Source organism: Camelus bactrianus, chromosome 8, assembly GCF_048773025.1.
Source record: "Camelus bactrianus isolate YW-2024 breed Bactrian camel chromosome 8, ASM4877302v1, whole genome shotgun sequence".
In the NCBI taxonomy this organism is placed as follows: Eukaryota; Metazoa; Chordata; class Mammalia; order Artiodactyla; family Camelidae; genus Camelus; species Camelus bactrianus.
This window is the reverse complement of record NC_133546.1, coordinates 31492362-31514865: the sequence shown is the minus strand read 5'-3', so window position 1 is coordinate 31514865 and position 22504 is coordinate 31492362. Positions and strand designations below refer to the sequence as shown.

General features: G+C 40.4%; 2 protein-coding genes across 6 annotated transcripts in view; both read right to left on the bottom strand.

The window, feature by feature from the left end:
- KIAA0408 (KIAA0408 ortholog) overlaps positions 1-12837 on the bottom strand; it is a 31625-nt gene extending 18788 nt beyond the window's left edge. For 2 of the 5 annotated variants that reach the window (XR_012508625.1, XM_045524510.2), the window contains exon 1: positions 1304-1558. The gene's annotated coding sequence lies outside the window, so the exon portion shown is untranslated. Of the gene's footprint in view, positions 1-1303; positions 1564-12708 lie in introns of those variants that run through there. The other 3 variants (XR_006728454.2, XM_074368395.1, XM_045524511.2) reach the window with 3 other exon arrangements.
- A 51-nt stretch (positions 12838-12888) lies between these two features.
- Positions 12889-22504, bottom strand: part of MTCL3 (MTCL family member 3) — a 36154-nt gene continuing 26538 nt past the window's right edge. Inside the window, exons 4-6 of the mRNA XM_010965816.3 lie at positions 21607-21678; positions 14422-15597; positions 12889-13013 (exon numbers count right to left, since the gene is read on the bottom strand). Of these exons, the coding sequence (XP_010964118.3) occupies positions 12903-13013; positions 14422-15597; positions 21607-21678 (1359 nt within the window). The 3' untranslated portion in view covers positions 12889-12902. The remainder of the gene's footprint in view (positions 13014-14421; positions 15598-21606; positions 21679-22504) is intronic.

The following is a 22504-nucleotide window of genomic DNA, read 5'->3' as shown; positions in this document are numbered from 1 at the left end:
GTGGACTGCAGCCAAACAAATGAAAGAGTTTTATGGGAGTTGACTCAGTTGCAACTTCTCTCTTCTGAGATCTTTATTCAGAGTATTTGTTTCTTGTCCTCTGACTTCCTTTATCTAAACATACTACTTTTCATATCATTAAACATTTTTCATTTGTAGGCGGTTACATATTCCAATACAAATGCCACACACAGTAGGTACTGTCAATTTCACAAGCCCTAGAACAATCCTTTGCCTTGGAGATACTTTGTCCCCTCTTAACTTTGAAGGAATTAGGAATTCCCATGTCTATACCTATCAAAGCTATGCACCATTTGCCTCCAACATTCTCCAGGCCCCTGTGAATCACCTGCATCACTTCCACTGATTAATAGATATTATTCCTCCCCTACTCTTCACTGCAAATGCCTATTTCCAAAGCCAGCCATGATATGATTTTGTTACAAGGCAAAAAATGTGCAATCAAATTTTTTATTTCTCTTTCTTGCTATTTCAGCATGTTACTTATGTTCCAATTGGGTCAAGGGGATACTACCATATGCAATTCTGAAGAAATCAATTTTGCCTTCTCATTTTATTATCTTCTCCTTCCTTGTTTTCTCTCCAGTTATATACTCCAACTAGAAAACATCCAACATACAGGCGCACTGATTTTACATCTCTTACTTTCAAAAACTTTGAAAGGCACACTCGGCCTGGGTAAAGAGATATCTAAAATTAATCAGCTTAAACAGTGGAAGATGTAGAGGTAAGGATCCCTCCAAACTGAAGATTAAACCATTATGAATAGCAAGCATTTCAACTCAAATTGCAGAAACACTGATGCAGTGAGCAAACCATTATCTTGGATGCAATTACACTGATTCATTTTTCACTGCAATTTTCAAATACCAGCAATTTCAAGGGTCATGAACTCTACTTTGCAACTGTTAAAAATTCTTCTCTTAATGAAAACAGCATTTTAATAAATAAATTTAGTGAAATCCTATGGTAGGCAAAGTGGTGTTCAAAGTACTGAGAAGCAGCGTTGGAAAAACACCGTCTCAGAGAGCGGATGGCACTGTCAGTCCAGAGCAGGAAATCCACACACAGCAGCTGAGCCCTCTCTTGCCTGGGAGTCAGTAAAATCCGTTACGCACCCCGCCCCGCTGTGTTTAAGCCCAAACACACACAATGAATCAGGCAGATGTTGAAATCACCCTCCACTTCAACAGTCTCCGTAGTTGAAAATATGTCAGCAGCAGCATCTCTATATTTTGCCGCAATTAGTCACTTGCTTTCAAATTGCCAGAAAGAAACATACCTTTTTGCCCTGGGGAGAAATCCTATGCTCATGGTCAAGCACTGGTCAATCTAGCAAAGGGAAGATAGCTGGTTGTCTCAAAGAGAAAAGTCTCAGCGTGGTGAATCTTGCTCCTTTGCAGGAGATACGAATGCAAAGTAAGTCCAACCACTCAACCGAGCAGGACTGACAAGTCCCTTTGAAACCTTTACCACTTTCACAAATCAAAAAGCTGCTCAGCTCAGCATCACAGCGCAGCCGAGGCCACTGTGACGTCAGTTTCTCGGAGGCGGCCTTCAAGCCACCCCTTCCAACCAGAGCCCTGTAACTTTAGAGCAGCTCACACTCTGGGTAAACAACTCCAGGTCCAGGACATTTTTAACTTTTATAAGGGAGCCCAGTATTTCCAAACTTGCCAAAAGGGCTGGCGTTAAGATCACATGATGACAATTGCCAAGTTTAGATTTCGTTCATTTGGAAAAGTTAACTCCTTTTTCACAGGAAAGAATCACCTCCTGCCATACCTTTCTCTTTCCCCTTTTCAGCTTGTGTCAGAATGCAACTTTTGGTGCCTTTGGAAGTTGGTGTCTGGATGTGGTAGAACAAAAGTCCAGAAATTTTATATATATAAAACTCAAAAAGATTTGTGAAAATGTATCAAACGTCTGTCTTGAAATAAAACAGAAATGGAATATATAAAGACCAGCCTCCTAGCTCTTTTTGATTCTATGAGAGCTGGCTGCTTATATTTACAGTGATAGTGATATCTTTCTGCTAGAGAAAGGATGATAACTGTTGTGGGAAGGAAAAAAAAAACAAATGAGATGCCCACGTGCTTGTTGCAGTTAGGGTGTGCTGCATCCCACGTGCATGAAGAGGCTTCTTAAGCCATGACCAAATCGATGTACCCTGGAAATGCTAGGAAGCCTTGCCTCCCGAGCAACATGTCCAGGTTGTGTGTGAATTTCTACACACACAGACCTGCTCACCTTTGGTGTGAATGAGCTCAAAAAGGCATCAAGAGCAACGTTGTGTCTAATTCAGCAAATAAGCTCAACAAAAGTTTACCTCATGAGGTCTTATCCTCGTCTGAAGCAGCTCTTCTGCGTGATCATTAAAGCATTTCGTATACACTGTAATATTATTTTTGGCTGCTTCCAGATAAATATTTCATGGGGAGCTAAAAAGTTTACTAAGAGTAACTTGCTCAGAGTAGGACTTTAGTACGTGTAGGACAATCAAATGAAATCATACTCTGTGTTTTGAAAGCTTGGCATCGTAACCTGAAAGCAATAACAACAACAGTAATTCTAGTAATAATTGATGACTCATGGAGACAGGTCTCTGCAAGGCCCTGTGCTAAGTGCTTCTAATATCTAATGTAGCTTTATCTTAGTTCACTCTCACAGAAACGGTCTGTAGATATTTAACCAATTTTACTGATAAAACCAAGGCTCTAAAAGGTAAGGTATCTTCCCGAAATTCATAGAAACTTGACCATGAAGAGGAGTAGATCTTGGAACTGGTTTCTCCACCTGAAGATCCTGGAATTTTGTCACAGAGATATTAGTTTTAATTCTGCTGCCACCACTTATCTGTGTGAACTTTGAGTAAAGAAATTATTATATTTACTTCATGAGGCTATTGTAAGACAGTGAGGAGATACTTATAGAGTCAGGCACTTAAGAAATGTTAGCTCATTCTGCCTCCATCCCTATCAGGAGAGGAGAGAAATCCTGGTGTGGTGGTTGGAGGTGGGAGGTGGCGGGGGTTTGGGGGAGTAAGTCCCCCAAAGCATCTATACAGAATTATCTAATAAAATTGTTCCCCCTTCCCTCTCTTCCGCTCCAGACCTCTTAATTTCCTTGTGTCCTTTGTAAATCAAATTAAGACTGCTTTCTAAATCCTGTCAGAACTTCTGATAATATGTAGCTAATTACAGAAGAAATCATGTTGCTCTGTTCTCTATGCTGCCGCACAATAGTACCTATATGAACGTCCCTTTTCACGCATGTCCCAGCAATTATTTATTGCAGGAGCTTCATCTGCTTCTTGTCACGGTAAAGTTGACCTTAAATTATATACAGGATCAAAAACTAGGGACACAACTTTGACAGAATTTCACTCCAAGTCTACCAATTACTCTCGTATTTACCAACCCTTTCATTTGAATCATTTAAAAATGTATATTAGCTAAAATTCCATATTTCATACCCCAAAGAAATAAAGTAACACAATCAGATGACGGCCTACAAAGGCAATAAGCATTCCGTACAGGTACTTCTGAACCTTTCCACGAAAAAAATTTTTTAAGAAAGCTTTGTTTTAAGAAAAGTTCCTACTGTTATATACATAAAACGAATAGATTTTAAAGACTACTTTTGGTATACTCAGCCCTACAGTGATATTTCGACATCTTGAAGTGCCTGATATTTTCAAGCAGGTGTCACAATGGCTGAAAACCTTATGGAGAAAATGCAAGTTGGTGCATAATCCAGGTTACTTTTAGCCCATTGAAATATTTAAACCTTCAAATATGAAACTGACTCAAACTATTGCTTTATACATTGGAGAGAATTTGGAAGAATCATTGGTATCATGTCATACCAATCCTATTTCAATGTATAACACATCCATAAAAATGCATGTAAGAATATTTAACGTAAAGTAAATGTAGAAACATGAGCTGCTGTCAAGAAACAAAAAGGAAAATCCTGGAAAGGGTTGGAAAAGGTCTTTATAAATGATGATATTAAGCCACAGACTAAAACATCTTGGAAAGGGAGAAAGAGGAATATTGGGTGCAAAACATCACTAGCAGGTGCTTCCAGACTCATAGAATTTTGTAGCCAGGAAGAACCCCTGACATCGTCCTGCCAAGCTTCTCATTTTACAGCTGAGGAAAGAGGCCCTGATGTTAAGTCATTTGCTCAAGGTCACAAAGCCAGTTACTAGCAACGCCAGGAATAGAATCCAGGTCTTCTCATTCCTGGGGGAGGACCTTGAAATTTAAAATTCCAAGGAGTTCAAGGGAGGGAATAGAACCCAGGGATAAGAGTTTAGGGTGTGAGACATTGATTCCTGGCTTTGTCAGATCTTAAATTGAATTTTCCTTTAAGTCCAAATGAGGGAGATAATACTTCATCTTCCAAGTATAACACAGGAGTCCTATGACACCGTATTTATCTTGATGCTGCTTATCTGAAGAAGCTTGTATCCCTAAATAATGTAATTCCTGGGTCAGAATATGAAGACAGAAGAATTTTAACTTGGCAATGGAAAAAATCTGGGGCTAAATGCACCAACTTTGCCTTCAGTATACCATTGCACATTTAATTTACCATAAATGTCTGAAGGATGATCTTGAAGCGCCGCAAAGCAGTTATTGATTTAATCACATTACACTCTGCCAACCCTGGCTATAGATGAGACGGGGTGGCTTCTGACTTCTTGCTTGTATAATCTTTCAGCCCCTTCTTCCTTTACTCTTTAAACACATTTACCAGGTGTAGTGTTAGATCCTGAAGACTGGAAGAAGAATAAGACAAATCTGTGTCCTCAACAAGCTCCATCAATTCTAAAGATCCCTGAAATGTGACCTGCAGCATGACTGTCCACTATCCGACTAGTCTGCCACTTTGGAACTAACTTACAAACATGGAGAACCTCTCTTCTTAGTCCCCGCAGCACCCCACACCCCACCCAGGGGGCCACAGTTCAGTGTTAACTCTCCAGCCTTGCTGCACACTGCAGTCACTCAAAGAATTTTTTTACAAAATGACCAAAGCTGGAACCTTCCCCCAGACTTTCTGAATTAGACCATCCAGTGGTGAGGCCCAGGTTTGCTAATTTTTATAAAGCTCCACAGCTGCTTCTATCAAATTTGGTCCTGTGTTAATTTGAGTTCTAGAACGACAGAACTTGGACTCTGTGTTAGTAAAAGAGAGATAATATTGATACTTATTAGAATCTGTTTTGGGCTATAAAATTAAGAGAGTCACACACAGAGCCTTTCTTATCCATGGAAGCCACATATGTGCATCACTGTGTTCCAGCTCGTGTGTGATTCTCCTGGTGCTGGATGCTTTCCTTCTAGAATCATGGGCTGCTGGCTCTCTCTTCTATTCTGAGGGCTGGTGACATGTCAACAGATTTTTCAGCCGAGCAGATCTGTCATGGGGCTTATGTACAGGCATTTCCAGATGACAGAAATATTCGAAAAGAATAGTTTCAAACTATCTGTTCTATTTTTTTAAGTACTGTTCTATATTCTGAAGAAACAGAACAATAAAACATTTTAGAAACGTGGGCTATTCCAGACTAGAGACAGACCCTGCTTACAGTTTTCAAATTTGTTTTTAGCATCTCACTATATTATTTCCAGATTCATGACTTGGCAGGTGTTGATAAAGATGAGAACAAAAGCTAAAAGCTAAGTCACACAGGGACTGCTGTAGGGCTCCCTCTCGTTTCATTCCAGAAAAGGGCCGTGGGAATGCCTGTCCACCACAAGAGGGCACCCTGAGCCATGTCTTTGGGATAAGAAGTCCCAGCAGTAAAGCAGGGCTAAGAGAGGCCATTTAGCAAGTATAATTTGAAGCACACAGGAATTAATTCCTACTCTCCCCGCCCTGCCCCATCCCAAGGCATTGCTAGCCCACCTATATCTTCTACCAGAAATGTGAGATTTATCACCAATAGGTGAAAGCATTATATTTTTAGTCATTGTCTAAGAAAATGCCATTGACAGAGGAAGCAATTACTGGCTAGTCAGAACTTTGCACAGAAAAGAAGAACAGTTAGTATCCAAAAAGGGCTGGAAGGAACAGTCAATACAGGAGTCCAGGGGAAGGAGTCTCTCTCATTCGTGGGCCATGGAGCAGGGGAGAGGGAAGATCAGAAAAAGGAACTGTATGAGTGGGTGCTAGATTTTGAGGGGTTAATGTGAGAAATCTTGGTGCCCAGGTGCAAAGAAATGTGGCATCGTGATGTGAGAAGTTTACAGTAAAGGATCTGGAGATAAGGGTAGAGAAAGGGAGGCCCACAGTCACACCTCACCATAGCCTTGGATCGCCTCGGATCAGAGGACTTCTGCAGAGCCACCTGGACCCACCCTCCACACCAAGGTCTCTCAGTAAGTCCACAGTAAGTCCTCTAAACACAATACCTTGACTGCTATGCTTGGCCCTTACAATATATTCTTCTGTTGTTGTTGCCATCAAAATATTTTGCACAGTAAGATTCCTACATCTTCCTTCTCTTTTCCAACTGTTTTGCCTCCACCCTGCTATTTTTTAATCCATTTACTTTCTACAAATATCAGTACTTCAAACCAATAGCTCCTTAGGAAGAAATCACATTCCTTTGAAAGTGAGGAGTGTGACCAGAGGCATGAGTTTCTCTTCCTGGACAGCTTCTTCATGCCAAAATTTGAAGGCCCAATGCTGGGGGAACCTCATTTTCCTTCAACTGTCTCTTCCTTTGGCTGCTTTACTGTGGTTTTTTCCACTGTATGGAGTCTTAGCAGTTAGAATAATGCTAAGACCCTCCATACAGTGGTCCTGGTGCTTCAGGAGATGCACATTTCCTTTCAGGTAAAGGAGCTCAGATTCTAAAAATCTAGAATCAATTCATTTTGCTGAAACCCCCACCTCCAAAGTTCTCAATGGCTGATCTAGGTTCACACTTAGGATGTCTATTTAAATAGTTTAAATCTGCTTTATCTGGCCAGGACTTAATGATAGAGAGGGAATAGATTGTGCAAAAACTGCACATGTTCATGAAAAAGAAAGGGAATTATAAACTAGACCCTAAATTGAGTTTTCTGACTTTAAGGAATAAAAGATGCTCTAAGGTCTTTTTTTTTTTTTTTAAGCTCTTCAACTCTCTGCCCTCACTAAGTCATCTGAAGCAAGTGGACAAACTGATGAGCTTCTCTTTGTCTCTCACACTCTTTAAATTTTCAAACACACAGGTTAAGGCAAAAACTTTCAACATGAACTCACAGAGCTGACTGGCTGACTTCAAAGGTACACTACATTGGACAATCTCAGGAAAGAAATGTTTGTCAGCCTTTGAGGATCACTTATGCTCCTTGCTTGTTAACACAGATTATGTAAGCCGCTCAACTCAAAACACTCAGAAGAGACCACAGAAAATAAATAGTAAAGCACACTTTTTCAGAATTGGTAATTCCCAGAGCACCATCTCCGGAGTAGGCAGTATAATGAAGCTCCTGAAACAGCTGCATCCTTCCTGAAGACTTCAGAGCCATTTGCCATTTTGTGTAATGAGTGAGTCTTCCAAACTTTTCTGAAAGGCTCTAGTTTGTAAATTAGTGCGATCCCCCAGCATCCTGTTTATTTAGTATTTATTCTGGTACAATATAAAACTTTATTTACTACATCTAAAAATGTGCTGATAATTTAAAAGAAAAAGAATTAAAACAAAATCAAAATATTATGAACTACGTTTGAAACACCCTAAATAGGAATTTTGGTTTGGACAACATCCAAAGAAGCATTCTAATCCATTAAGTCAAAAAGTTATGTGAATATTTTCTGAAAGGCTGAAGAACTGCTAAACACCACTGACAATGTGCTCTTATATCACAGTAAATTCTATGAATTTATAAAATCTTATCATTTTATTTCCAGGTGTTGGGTTTTGATGGTATCTTATTTTGAAAAACAACTATGGGAAAACTCATACAACTGTGAACTAACAAACCCTCTCTAATTGTAACAATGAAATGGAATAATCAAGAAATGTCAGTACATTTAAGCTTATTAAACATAAACATCTTAAGGATAAAATTAAGATGAAGTTCTTAAGGGCAACACAGCCTGACTTACCAGCGGGCAGTGAAAGGTGGAAACTTCCCAAGTTTCCCCTAATGTTTAAGAGGTCAGTGGTGCCCTTCCTGCTCCTGCTCCCTGATCAAGTGAGGTTACAACAGCATCTACTTGAAAGTGGTTCCGAAAAGTGTTGCCAACTTTTCGCACTTTCTGATACTCTCCTCTGCCACCTTCTCTCCAATCCTTACATCCAATGAAGGCATCTGATCCAGAGCATGCCTCCACCAGAGGGAAGTGGGCTGTGGTTCTGTAAGAGTACAGCTTCAACCACCGCGTGAATATTTAGAGTTAAAGCTTAGCTACCAAACTGATATTCCAAACCTCCCTGGCAGTGGATGACCTACCATATCCCATTCCACCACACAAACCCAAGGGAAGGCTCGAGAGTGCAGGCCAACACACATTCCAGGCTCCACACTGAGTTTTCCTTGGTTTCAGGAGTTTGAGCCCGTTTTGCTTAAAAATAGCCAATTGAATTTTTTTTTCTTAAATCTAGGCCAAATTACCAAAGACACTCCTTCCTATGCCCAGGAATGTGCACGCAAAGGAATTTTTCTTCAATAAGTTTCGTTTGTTTGAATTTATTTTCAGCATGATGTTTAAATAGCACAGCTTCAAAGGTGCAAACAGGACAAGATTCCTGGTCTCAATAATTGGAGGAATCTGTTCTTTTGATGCACAAAGAAGCCTGAGTGTTCCTCTTTTGGAACTAGCTTTATGCAACAAAGATGATGCAAGTAAGAAGACCAAGGGGTGGAGAAGGAGATACCGAGGGCTCTCTTTCTAAGGTACTGGGCACCATCTTTGTTAACTTTTCTCCCACATATATGTCCTGTGGTGTAAAGGAGAGATCCTAGGTACCCAGAGAACAGCTTTAACTTCCAGGGAGAAGCAGCTGGCTGTTTGCTGAGACCAACCTCCATCTACTGGCCCCCAGCAGTCCCCTGAGACAGAGGCAGGTCTGAATCCCCTGACACTGGATAAACTTCTCACTGTACACCACAGTGTGTAGAACTGGGTGCCTACACACAGGCACAAAACTGGGATGCAGTGGGTAGGGCAGAGTTGGAAAGAGCCTCCCTGGAATTGGCCCATAGAGTAAAGTTGCTTCACAAACCTCAGAGAAGCTGTCAGAGTGACCCCAAATCCCCCAGAATCTGTAAGCAATAGCCAGGTCAGTCCTTTTCCTGCTCACCAATGGGGACCCTTATATGGAGAGTCTGGATGGAGTTCAGAATTTTCATAAAATTCTTCTATAAAATCAACACCTTAGGAGTCCATAGTGTCAACTGAAATAAAATCATGCAACATGAGAGTTGTGGGTTAAGTTTTATTTGGGGCAAAGTGAGGACTACAGCCTGGAAGGCAGCATCTCAGAGAGCTCTGAGGAGCAGCTCCGAAGAGGCAGGGGAGAACTCAGTATGACAGATTTTAGTGACGGGGGTACGTGCAGTGAAGCACACATTTCAGGCAGAGGCTTGCTTTAGCCACGAGGAGCAGATGTCATCGTTAATGAATTTAGTGCTTTTCTAGAGAGGAGGAAACGCAAGAATCTGGGCCCATAAAATCTTCTCCTGAAAATATCTAACTATCTGAAGTCCTGTTCCGCCAGTTTTCCCAGAGCACAGAGCACCTCATTCCTGAACTCCTTTCAGGGTGTGTTGGACATCAGCGGCTGCAGAGGCTCATAGCCTAATTCAAGCAGAGGAGATGGCAAGTGCTAATTTTCAGCTGGCCATAGGTAAGATTAATGCCCCTGTTGCCAGGACAACAGTAATTCCTCACAGGAGATCTGTGTTTCAGTTAGCCCAAAGCTTGGTCAGCCTCTCCCTTCTTGCTCAGGTCACAAGCTACCACTGAGCTATAGGGACTAGCCCTGCACTATCAGGTATCTAACAAACAATAAATTGCAACCCCAAACCTTTTTTGCACTTCAATAAGAGTACATGTTAGAGTTAGCTATTTACTTGTCTGTGCTGGTCAATCAACCAATGGAAAGCTGTAAAAAAGTAGAAACTGAACTTCAGTTTCCTCTATCAGCCAACAATTCAAAATGTTTGTTCAATAGAGGAGCCATGCTCTCTTTGCTCCATTCTCACATCTCTTATGTATGCTTTCTCATCTGGGTTGGAGGGTAGAGTCAGTTGGCATCCATCATTCCTGGTAGATGTGTGGGACACCATATCCTCTCTACAGATTGCATGGGGAAGCTCTGTGGCAGAGGTAACTGTATAATGACCAAGTGGTGGTTTGTTAGGGTGTGTGAGGGGACCATCCTGTGGCTTTAACTCAGCGCTCACTTGTGCCTGTGTCTCCAGGTGTGTGTGTGACCCTGCACATGCACACTATTCATCGTGGGTCTCCTTCCTGTCATGTATTATTCCTATTCGTCTTTGATTTTGTTTGTTTCAAAAATCTATATTAATGAAAGGGGAGTTTTTTTTAACACTACCACCAGTGTGGAAACAACTGCTTTGTCATTAGAGGTCTTCTGGCAAAGGCCGTATGACAAAGGTAGACATGCTCTAGAGAGGATATGGATATCCACTGAATGCTTGGAAATTCAAGGTCTGCTAAAGCCTAGACAGCTGATAATTCTACACAGCTAGTGTCACATAGTTTACTGTGACCTTGGTATAGGCTAAGTATATATATATATATATATATTCAAACATCTAAATAAATGGTTCTTGGGAGTTTAAAAAGATATATACATGCTTGGGTTCATACATTTGATTTCAATTAGTGTGAAGTAGGGTCTCAATTCTACAAACATGCCAAGAATTCTGATGTGCAGCTCGGGTTGAGAACCACTGATCTAGTTATTTAGTTTTTTACACTTCTCATGGTAAAGAAAGTTTCAATTCTAAAGCCAGTTAAAGCCACAGAGGGGAGTGAAGATCCGTGATACTTCTGAAGAGGATAAGTGCACTGCACACCACACTCCCCCACAGGGACAACACAGGCAATTTGGGTAGGACGATTATATGAGATTCTGACTCCTTTCCTCAAAATGCCAATAGAGCTTCCCAGTCATTGTGACAACCCACAGCAGCTATAAACTACCAAATGCTCATACATAGCTGAGAATCATTGCTTAGCTGGGTGTATCTGGCTCCAAAGGCAATACTTATTTCAGATAAATTTCAGCCCTGAAACATTTACTTCCAGTTCCAAGTCCACTGCCAAGATGGTTTCTCTGAGATGGCAGTCTAGAGGCTTAGCAAAGGACAAATTTTGATTTTTAAAGTGGCTGTTCCCCTTGAGACGAAAATTTTTTAAAATTAACACGAATAGTTGATTAAATATAGCATTTCTGTTATTAGCTTTTTCTCTGTCATGAAGGTCAATAAAGCCTTTTGAATCTCCAATGTGAAAAGTACATAGTGACAGATTCAAGCTGTTGGTTAGCCACTCCTCACGCCAGGTCTCTCCTCCCCGCAAATCAAAACAAAATCAAAACCACAAATAAATTACGAGTAGTTATTATAAACTGAATTTTCAACATTGTGTAGTTTTTTTTAAATTAATACTCAAAGGGAAATCGATGAGGATTCAAAAGACTGTTACCAGTACCAACTTTCATATTAGAGCAAAGATTTTACGTATATTATTCTTTATGCCGAGGGCAAGAGACTTTACCCCAGATTTTCATATCTGCCAACCAATATGCAAGAATTTCCAAGTACGTGACTTCAATGAGTGCAAGATTTCTGAGTCTTGGTGGCAGTGGTGCAATCCAGCTTTCCACTCAGTAAGTTGCCAATGAAAGGGACAGAACTGGGCCTTCTGGGTACATGACACCTACCAGGCCACTTTAGGTAGGAGGAGAAAATGCAATGGTCAGGTTCACCAGAGTAAGTTTACGTCTACAGATCAGCTCCCACTGGAACGATGCTCTTGGCTTTAGACTGATTTAATGAAATTCTAGAGAATGACTATTTTTTTCTCCTACTCAAAATATCTCACATACCGTATTTCTAGCATATTTCTTGCTCCAAAAGCAGTTCTGTGTGGTGACCTGTTATAGCAGACAGGACTCTGGGCAACAAACTTGCTTAGTAACATACGGCTCCAAGTATAATAGGCAAATTCAGAAATGGCTGGTTTGGTTGGAATGCATAGAAGCTGGTCAAATGCAATAGGGTGAGGATAATTCCTTTCTCAACGAACTAAAACCTAATCCACTTTCTTGCTTCCAAACACATCTTTTTAGACATAACAGCATCAGCATCACGATAAATTGTTTAGTTTCCATGATGACCACATTTCATTTGTTCACCATAATTTTCATTGATGTTTACTGCATATCAAAATTATCTTGTTAGTCTGATGCAACCTAGCAAAGGTACTTTATAAATCTATATATTTTCTAAAATGTGACCAACTTGTGAATGTACAGCTTTTGAATTATCATAACAGTCAACTACTGAGACATAATTGAGAGACTTAGGCAATTTTTACAGTCATTCATAGTTATTTATCAAGAAAAGTACAAATCAAGGAGTAGAGGAAAGAAGCAAAAATTAAGATGATTTATAAAAAGAGAAGTCATACTTACTCTCTTACCTGAAATTTTTAATGCTTGGGCTTCTTATTGAAATTGGTGGTAGTAAGATGTGTCTTTTTAAAGAAATAAGCAGTCTTCAGTGTTTTTATAGCATTGGTTACTACAGAAATTATACTTCTTTTACTTCTTGTCTTGAAGGGTGAACAAAATAAACAAACTGAAACACTACAATGAATGGTAAATGATGAAAGATTTACAGTACAAAAAACAGTGTAAAAAGGAAGACAAGTTTAAATATTGTTGTGTAAGAAAGTGATGAAAATAATACAAGAATGAGAATAAGTAAAATGATAGGCTGGAACATCTGGGAAGGTAAATGCAAAGACAAAGAGAAGAGTTAATTAATAATAATTTTTAAAACTTACACTTATATCAACTAATCTAAGCATTCGTTTAACTTAACGTAAAGAACCTTCTTTATGTATTTACAAAATCTGAAAGCCTTTTATAATATACAGTGCTTTCTTTCACTCTGATTTCTATTTCTTCCCCTGAGAGTATCGTTGCAAAACCACATGCTCAAAGTGTTTAAAAAAAAAACCTGCAACGAGGAAACTAAAACCCAATTATTTGATATAATAGACAGAGAAAGAAATCTTTAACATTTCAAAATTCAGCTCATTTCATCTTAAAACTTTTTTTTTTTTAATAGCAAAGCAAAGCAGCATGCCAGGTAAATAAGCAATAGGGTTGCAATTTTTCTAGTTGTGACTAACAGGCAGTTAATCTACTGTCATGCTTTTGGGTATCAAGTGATTTTTAAATGTAAATCTCTTGCGTGTCTTAAAAGCCATGCATGCTGTTGTACTTCCGTGGGTTCTCCAATGGACACAAGATACCAGGCTCGCCAGACGGGGTAGCACTACCTGTTTGTTGTATAAGCTCTCTCTTAGGTGATTAACTCTGACAAAATGCATCGATCTTTGGCCACCATACCTGGCTAGAGCAGATCAGTCCAATTCATCGGCTGTGCCTCTACCAATTAGGATGAAGGAAAAATGCTGGTTTTCCCTGTTTGGGAATAGTTATTACTCTTTCTCTGAATTAGAGTTGCCTTAAAGCTAAAGTATAACACTCCTTCCCAGTCCTGAGATTCTCCGCTATCGGGCTGACAGTGATTTTCTCTAGAAATAAAGATCATGTTACTTCGATTTATGGTACAGCAGCGTCTCCTACCTGCTCCTCTCGGTAGGGCTCCAGACATAGTCTCACCTCTCTTTACTGCTGGTTTCTACGTTTTTACCAGCAGTTATGCATCAATCCTGATCATTTAGTGATGGACAAAATATTTTAAGCTTAATTTGAATCCTGGCTTGAAAACAACAGATCAACAATTGAAGATTTCTATTCGGGATCTTTCTGCAGCTCAATCTATTAGAATTTGCAGCGTAATATTGGAAATGTTGGCCTTCGATAATAATACATCTTAGAAATCCTTTAATCTTTACACAAAAACTGGGGAGGGTAAATTTCCCTTTTAAACAAAACAGAGGGGGAGTAGTTACTAAGTGACTGGATTATGAAAACCTCAGGCCTGAAGAAGGACAGTGTGAAAGAAGTGCGCCGTGGGGCTTCCAAGCCCAGAGAGGCTCTGAGCTGGGACTTCCCTAAAGCGGGGCGTGGAGGTCGGTGCGCGGAGTCGCCCCACAGGGGACCGCGGCTCCGCGGACCAGCCTCGCCATCGCCGTGGCTCGCAATAGGCAGAACTGTACCTGACTCACGGATATGGGCTCCTCGGTGCCCTGGTCGTCCGCGGACTTGGGCACCTCGAGGCGGTCGATGAACGTCTGCAGCTCCTTGCGGAAGGCCTTCATCTGCGCGTTGATGCGGTAGAGCAGCTCGTGCTCGCGGATGCGGCTGCCATCATCCTCCTCGTCCATCAGTCCGAACAGGTCCCCGTTGGCCACGTAGATGCGAGCCTCGGTGATGATAGTGCTCGTGTCGGCGATGAGCCGGTCGATGGTCTTGCCCAGGCGCTCGGCCTCGGAGCGGATGTCCTTCATCTGCTGCCGGTCGGAGAAGCTCTTGGGCCAGGGGCCGGGCGCCGGGTAGAAGGAGCGGGTGGGCGTGAGGCAGCGGATGTTGCGCACCTCCTCCGAGTCGCTCTCGCCGCCGATGGGCCCTTCGCGCTTGCGGTGCGGCGGCCGCGAGTCGTCGTCGCTCTCCTTCTTGCCCGCGTCGCTCTCGGCGTCGCTGTCGCGGGGGCTGCCGCGGATGCCCAGGTGCGAGGCCAGGTCGTAGCGCTGCATGTTGGACATAAGCACGCGGTTCTCGTACTGCAGCTGCATGACCTTGCCGCTGAGCTCGTTGATCTGCAGGCGCGCCGTCTTCAGCTCCTCCTGCAGGGCCTCGGTCTTGGCGCTGTCGTGGTGCCGCGCGCTGTCGTGGCCGCCCGACTTGTACTTGTACTTGTTGAGCTCCGCGGTGATGCGCTTGTTCTGCTCCTCCAGGTCGGCCACGTTCCTCCGCAGCAGCTCCGTCTCGTCTTCCACCAGCTGCAGGTGCTGCCGCAGCTCCGACAGGGATTCGCTCTGCTCCCTCATGAGGGGGTTGGCCGAGCCGTTGAAGTCATCGCCCCTCAGGTCGTCCAGTTCCGCCTTCAGGCCTCTGTTCTCCACCTCCAGTTCGACGATTTTCCTGCCCAGGATGTTGGCTTCTTCCTCCACCAGCCTCAGCCGTAGCTTGAGCTCAGCCTCCCTGGTGCTGGGGGGACCCCCAGCTTCGCCTTTGGGCAAAGGGCTATCTAGATCCCCGTAAAACGATCTGTACTTCTGGAGCTCGTGTTCGAATCTGTCCTTTTCTTTATCAATCTTGGCCATTTTCTTTCTCATCAAAGCCGCTTCTTCCTTCACGAACTGCAGCTGGCATTTCAGATCTTCGTTGTCCTCCTCATTTGGGAAAAAAAAGGGAAGGGGATAGGATATCATTTTTTACGTAAATCAAGAAAACAACCCAAAGAACGACACCTGCAAAAATAATTTCTCTTTTCTCATAATTAAGATTTAATGAGAGAGAGAGAGGCAGAGAGAAGTAGATGCTGTACATTTTCTCCAAATCATTTAAATTCTTTGGCAAATAAAAGAATAGGACAATATTACATCCTGGAAAAAAGAGGAAGCAATATAAAAAGAGAAAAACTGTGGTCATCACTATTCAGAGATTATTATATGTTCTAACTGCACACAACTGTTTGGCTGTCATTTTCAACAATGGTCATTTTGTTTTGTTTTTCACATGGTTTGAATTCCCCTGACTGTAGTAGATATGAAACCTATTCCCTGGAAGGAACACATGGTTAATATGTACTCACTGCCATTTATAGAGCTCTGACTGTCAGCCAGATTCTGTAAAATTCTTTACATATGACCTAATTTAATGTGCAGAGTAAACTTATGAGTAGGTATTAAAAGACTTGGTTTGGGGGGAGGGTATAGTTCAAGTGTTAGAGCACATGCTTAGCATGTGTGAGGTCCTGGGTTCAATCCCCAGTACCTCCTCTAAAAATAAATAAATAAGTAAACTTAATTACCTCCTCCCACAAAACAACAACAACAACAACCAAAACAACCAAAAATACCTGGTTTAAAGATGTTCAATAACTTGTTTAAGTTTATACAGCTAATGAGTGGTACAGGACAAAGTGAAATTTGAATTTAGTTCTGACATAAAAGCTTAATTAGGCTCATGACCACTCTGCCATACAGAAAGTAATCTGTCCTCCACCTTTATTCAAGGAAGAATTGTTTTTGAAGGCCTTCAAAGTAGGGAAAATTTAACACTGGTATAGCCCCTCCAAGAAGAAACCAGTAGGTGTTTCATCTAGATCACTTCTTAAATTGGATGTACTTCCATCAGTCTGAAATGGATAGAGTTGGCTCTGCCTGGTAAAAGGATAATGCAGCAGACCCTATAGACACTTTTCTCACACATTTTTAGGACAACCTTCAAACCCTAATTATTAACTGAATGGAAAAGTACAAACAGGAAAATGGAAATCAACCATTTCTTTGAGAGCTAATATAAAAACACATTATTATGTCCAAGGACATAACTCCCAAGGATAATTTTGGATAATTCCCAAATTCTCTTTTAAGTTTGCACTTTGAACATATCATGTAACTTCTGTGGACTTTGGTTTCCTCATTTTAAAAAAAATGAGAATAAAAATGCTTTTCTTTCCCATCACTGGGTCAGCTGTGTTTGAGATGAATTCTGGCCAAGAAGTAGCAACCACTGATGGTGAAGGTGAGGAGGATAAGGAGCTTCTGCCAGAGATGCTCAATAAAGATGGCCCAGAGTTTTTGAAATGGACGAGATGGAAAGCAGGGCACAGGGCTCCCATCCTCCCATCTACTAAGGAGAGTTCGCATGAAGGGTGTGAGAGCTGCCAAGCATGCAGAGCCTGAATCTCACATCCCTTATATCCTTCTATCCTTACATCAGCCCCACAAGGGAAGTGATACTACGTCTACTTTACAGACAAGGCAGCTGAGCTTCAGAGAGGTTTAGTAACATGGGAGAGCACAAGTTAATAAGTGGCAGAGCACATCTGTATTCAGACTGATTTCAAAAATCATATTTTCCCCCACGCACGTGTTGCCTCTAGAAAAGAAACATAAGAAAAAAATAGGATGGGCGTTTGAGATTTGCAGATACTAACTACTCTATATAAAATAGATAAACAACAAGTTTCTTCTGTACTGCCCAGGGAACTATTTTCAATGTCTTGTGGTAACCTATAATGAGAAAGAATATGAAAATGAATTTATGTATTATATGTATGACTGAAACATTATGTTGTACACCAGAAATTGACACAACAATGAAAACTGACTATACTTCAATAAAAAATGAAATTTAAAAAATTACACATCTAAAAATAAAGAAAAAATAGGGCAAGGAGATAAAATAACACAATCAGATAGATGCATTGGCTCATATACATTCCTCTAGAAGGGGTTTAGAAGAAAGGAAAGAAGTGCAGAGAGATGAGAGACCCCAGAGTATAGTGAGAAGAAGGATAAGAATGTATGTCGCAGAAAGATCTGATGTGAGAATCCATTTCTCAAGGGGAGAAAGAAGCTGCCCCAAAAGAGACTGTGTTGGGGCCCCCACACTAATTCAGGGAGGATGAACCCAAGGCTGATTCACAATGTCTAATATCACATCTGTAGAAGAGTCAAAGTTAACCTTGGTGTTTTGAGCTAAGGTGTCTTGATGGTTGCATGGTCAATAACAGGGATAGAGACTGAACAAAGAGGATCAAGTCTTATGGGAAGAATATGGATTTAAGTATATTAAAACGCTTTCTCTGAGGTATGTCCATGGAAGGATACCCAGTGGAAACACCTATAACAAGCATGTGGAACCCCAGGCTCAAGATTACAAAGATCACCCTCCCTGGACCTGTAGACAGCTCAGGCTCAGAGGGAGGACATGAGACTGAGATGCATAGAGGTGATGGTTGAAGCTATTGCAGTGGTTTCAGAGGCAATCAAAGAGGAGAAGAAAAAACTGGGAGACAGATAAGAAATGGATAAAGGCTTGAGCAGGAGACTCAAAGGTCAAGTAAGCCAATAATTAGAAATAATGTTTGTTAGAAAGGTGAGCAGCAATATACATATCAAATAAGCTGTTACACAGGCTGGGCTCTGCTGAGAAGTAAGAGTAGGTAAAATTGGGAAGCCAGGCTGGGCTGCATGTACTGTTGAGTCTTTGATTGCAAGGCAAGGCCTTTATTTGCTAGCAAAAAAAAAAAAAAAAATTAGCATAATACTACAGTTTTAATCTAACCAAAACAGCAGTAGATGTGATATAAGTCATAGATTGGAGCAGAATAACATTATACTGAGTTATGTCTAGCAAATACAAAAGAAGAGGCTATCTGATTTGTATATATGTAAGCTCTCCTGCTCAAAGGAAGGAAAATATAAAAAGTATTTCTAAAGTTGCACATTATTGTGCAATATATTGTATATATGTACTTACATACAATATAATGTATATGTGCAGTCAAACTGTAATAATTCTACCTAATAAAACTGGAAAAGAAAAAAAAAGAGTTGCACATTAATGCATGTAACAAAGTCATTATGAGGGATGGAGGATGAAAGGCATGATAATTATTTATTTTAAAAGAAATCTCTTCAAGATACTAAGTGAGATAGTTTCTGCAATGCCAAGAGTTTAAGAATCCTGTATGCCAATGTGCCTTGCAACCTCATCCTGTAACCTAACTATTGTAGGTGGCATTTGGACCCAGGCATGGAAATCCCATAGTAAATGTGAAATCATTAAATCAGAGATTGTATGGAAAGTGTCTGGTCGGTATGTAACAGAGCAGAAATGCCTGCTCCTATTTTCCACAGTGAATGCCAGGCAAGAAACATTACAACGAAGCAAGTTGTCTCTTATTTTTGTGTCTGTTAAAGACTCACTCTTAAGACGATACAAATGACATAAGAGGAAGGGGAACATAAAGATGAAGGGTCAAAAGAAGTGAGCTGAGCCTGGCTTTGACTTAGCTACTGCTGAAAGCTAAATTGCACTCTGATAAATTATATATATTAACCCATTTAATCTGTATAACAATTCTCTATTGTGATCCCCAATTTATAGTGGGAAACAGAGGCATTAGAAAGAATAAGTAACCTGTCTCAGGCTGGGCAGCTGGTTTGCAGCAGAGATTTCCATGTAGGCAACCTGGCCCTAAAGTTAGTTTGTAACTGCTATGCAATACCATTTCTCAGTATATGAACTCACTGTGCCGCTGGAGGAACATGTAAGGGATACGTGCAAGCAGCTGAAGCAAATGAACAAAATGAAATACAAGCAATACAGGTGATAGCAGGTTGAACCATATGAAATTGCCATTTGCATAGGTCTGAATCTGCAGCATGCTGGCAATTTCACATGGCTCACTTAGAAAAGGGGGACATGAGAGTATTCAAAAATGCACATTGATCCTGCTGCAGAATGCCAGACACTAGACACTGAGGAGCCAAAGCTGAATAAGATGGCCCCTGCCAACAACATACCCTGGCTAAGTACGGGGAGATGAATATGTAAACTGGAATTAAGACAGAATGGGATGCTCACCCTAATATAAGAATGTGAGTTAACTTACGTCCTCAACCTTGACTGAGCAATAGAATCATCTATGGACTATTTCATAATTGAGCTCTCCCATCCAAGACAGTCCTGATCAATCTTCTGAGGTGGGTTTTTGAAAAAATGATAGGTATAACCTCTAAAAATAAACAAATTGAAGCGATAGCAGGGACTTCAAAGGCCACAACAGTAAACTAGTAAATTTCCCAGGACGTTTGTGCCCATGAAATAAAAGCTGGTGGATTGCAACATATTCTGACTGTTGTAAGGTCCCTGGTCCCACTGAGAAACTGAGGAAAGCTAAGTATGTCTTTTGCAGAAAAATCCCCATGTACACATGAAGTAGGGGTCAGGAACAAACAGTTAAGAATTCTTGGATTAGAGAATGTTTTTGAAAAGAATAAATAAATTTAACATGGGGAATATAAGAATAGGGAAAATAGTGGTTAAAAAATAATAATAAACTGCTGATTAAAGCTGCCATAAGATTTTAGAACAGGGAGCATACAGCATCTTCTCCCTCAAAGAGGTGGAGAAGAGAATTGATGGTAACATCTGATACATGCACAGCACAATATGTACAGTGAGGTGGATAAAGTTATGGCAAAGATAGAGCAGGGAAGATGTGGTGACAGAGCATCTATCAACTTTTATCAGAGAAAAGTACACATAGGAGATGATTCTGGTAGGAGACTCTGGGATTCTAGAGCTGCTGAGGCCTGTAAATGTTCATGCCAAGTACCAGGGGAAAAATAAGCCAAGGACAGAGCAGGGAGAGAGAGGAAGAGGAAAAATAAACATTTAATATGTCATGCCTTTAAAAAAATGAATGAGATCAACTTTTAAAATTTTTGAATACTTAAATATTGCTTTAGTTAAAATTATTATCTAATGAGAAAACATCTTGTAAGAATAAAAAAAAAAGTACATATGCTATAGGACTATAGATTCCAACTCACACATTTCAAAATCAATATTTAGCCAGTGTTTTTAGTGAGCCATGTCATATTTGTCCCTAAATATTTCCTCTTCTGTTGTAAAATCTTTGCTACGTCCATGAGCACTTCTGCTCACCCTAAGAGCAGAGCCAGTCTTTACTGTAGCTGTGTTTCTAAGGTTATTAAGAAGCTCATGTTGGGTTTTTTTGTTTTTTTTTTTAATCAATTAATTAATTTTTAAATTGAAGTATAGTCAGTTAAAATGTGTCAATTTCTGGTGTACAACACAATGTCCATATATGTATATATATGCATGACTGAGACATTAACAGCCCACATTGTGGACATCTTTGAGTTTTATTTTTAGTCGTTTATTTCCTGTCTTTTGCTTCCCCAATCCCCCTTAGAGAGAGTTATTTCATTTCAGGACTGTCCAAAGCCACCAGGAGCTGCTCTCTCCCCTCTGCCATCCCTTCCTACAACATTCCTTTCTTTACTCTCTCCCGATACTATAGGAACAGCCATTGTATTGACCTTATTAATCATGTGTGAACAAGATTAGCACCATGGGTACAGTTCTCAAATACAGCAACACATAAAGTACTAATGACATTCTGCTGTGTGATCACAACGCAAAAGCAATAATAAGAGGGATTTAAGTGCTAGCTTTGTAAGCAAGGATACTGAATGCTTTATACAGCCTGCATCTACATTTATATAATTATATGCATAATTTAACTCTGTTTTACATGAGTGTAACTGGCCATTATGTCTATTTATAGTTGCACCTTATCATTATATACACTTAAAGGTGTGGGGTGTACCAGTTGAAATTTCATTTCCACATACCTCTGTGGGAGTCTGTTGAGCCTTTTTTTCAGATTTTGGCAAATCTTTGCTTCCTCTTCTTTTCAAGGATAGCTGAAACAAAGCGTGAATAGAGAAATTAAAATTTAATTAAATTTTATGATTTTTAAGTGTCCTGATTTCCTATGATAAAACCAAGCCAATGAAAAGTGTTGGTTTAATAATCATAATGGAGGAAAAAACCCAAACCAGATGGATTTAGACATATTTTACTTTGGGTGGGGATATACATCACAGTAGAAGAGTAACCGGCAATTAATTATCTAGCTGATTTGAGAAATTCAGGAAACCTACTGTAAAAATGCAGAAAACCAACTTGGAGAAAATTTAGATTGATAACTCAATATTCTATATATTTCAAATGAAAGCAAATTCTTGTTAGCTTCATCATTAAAAAAAAAATCCACATCATTAAAGGAAAACAAAAGAATAAGGTATTATTTCCAGTTGGAGTTAGGTTGTTATAAGCTTATAAAGACAAACTTCCAGTGGATTGATGTAGAATTTGAAGAATTTCATTCTTTCCTTACCACACATCCATGTAAACAAGTATGATTCATAGACACACATACACACATGTGTCACACAGTTGGCAATGGTAGGGGTTATAGTGAAAAGGAGGTGGCACGCTTCAGCTAAAGGAGCAGGCTGAGTGAGAATTAGGAATGCGGGCTTTTTAAAAATAAGCTGGAGATCTGGATTGTTATGTAAAATCTCCAACATTTTATTGATTGGCCCTAATTGAAATTCAAACCAACAACACTTGATAGGTCAAAGAATACACATCTAACGCCAAATCCCTCATGGACCAGCAGTATTCCATCTCCAGTGCTCAATTCCATTTCTCAGCACCAATAAAATAAAGGTCCCTCTGTATGAA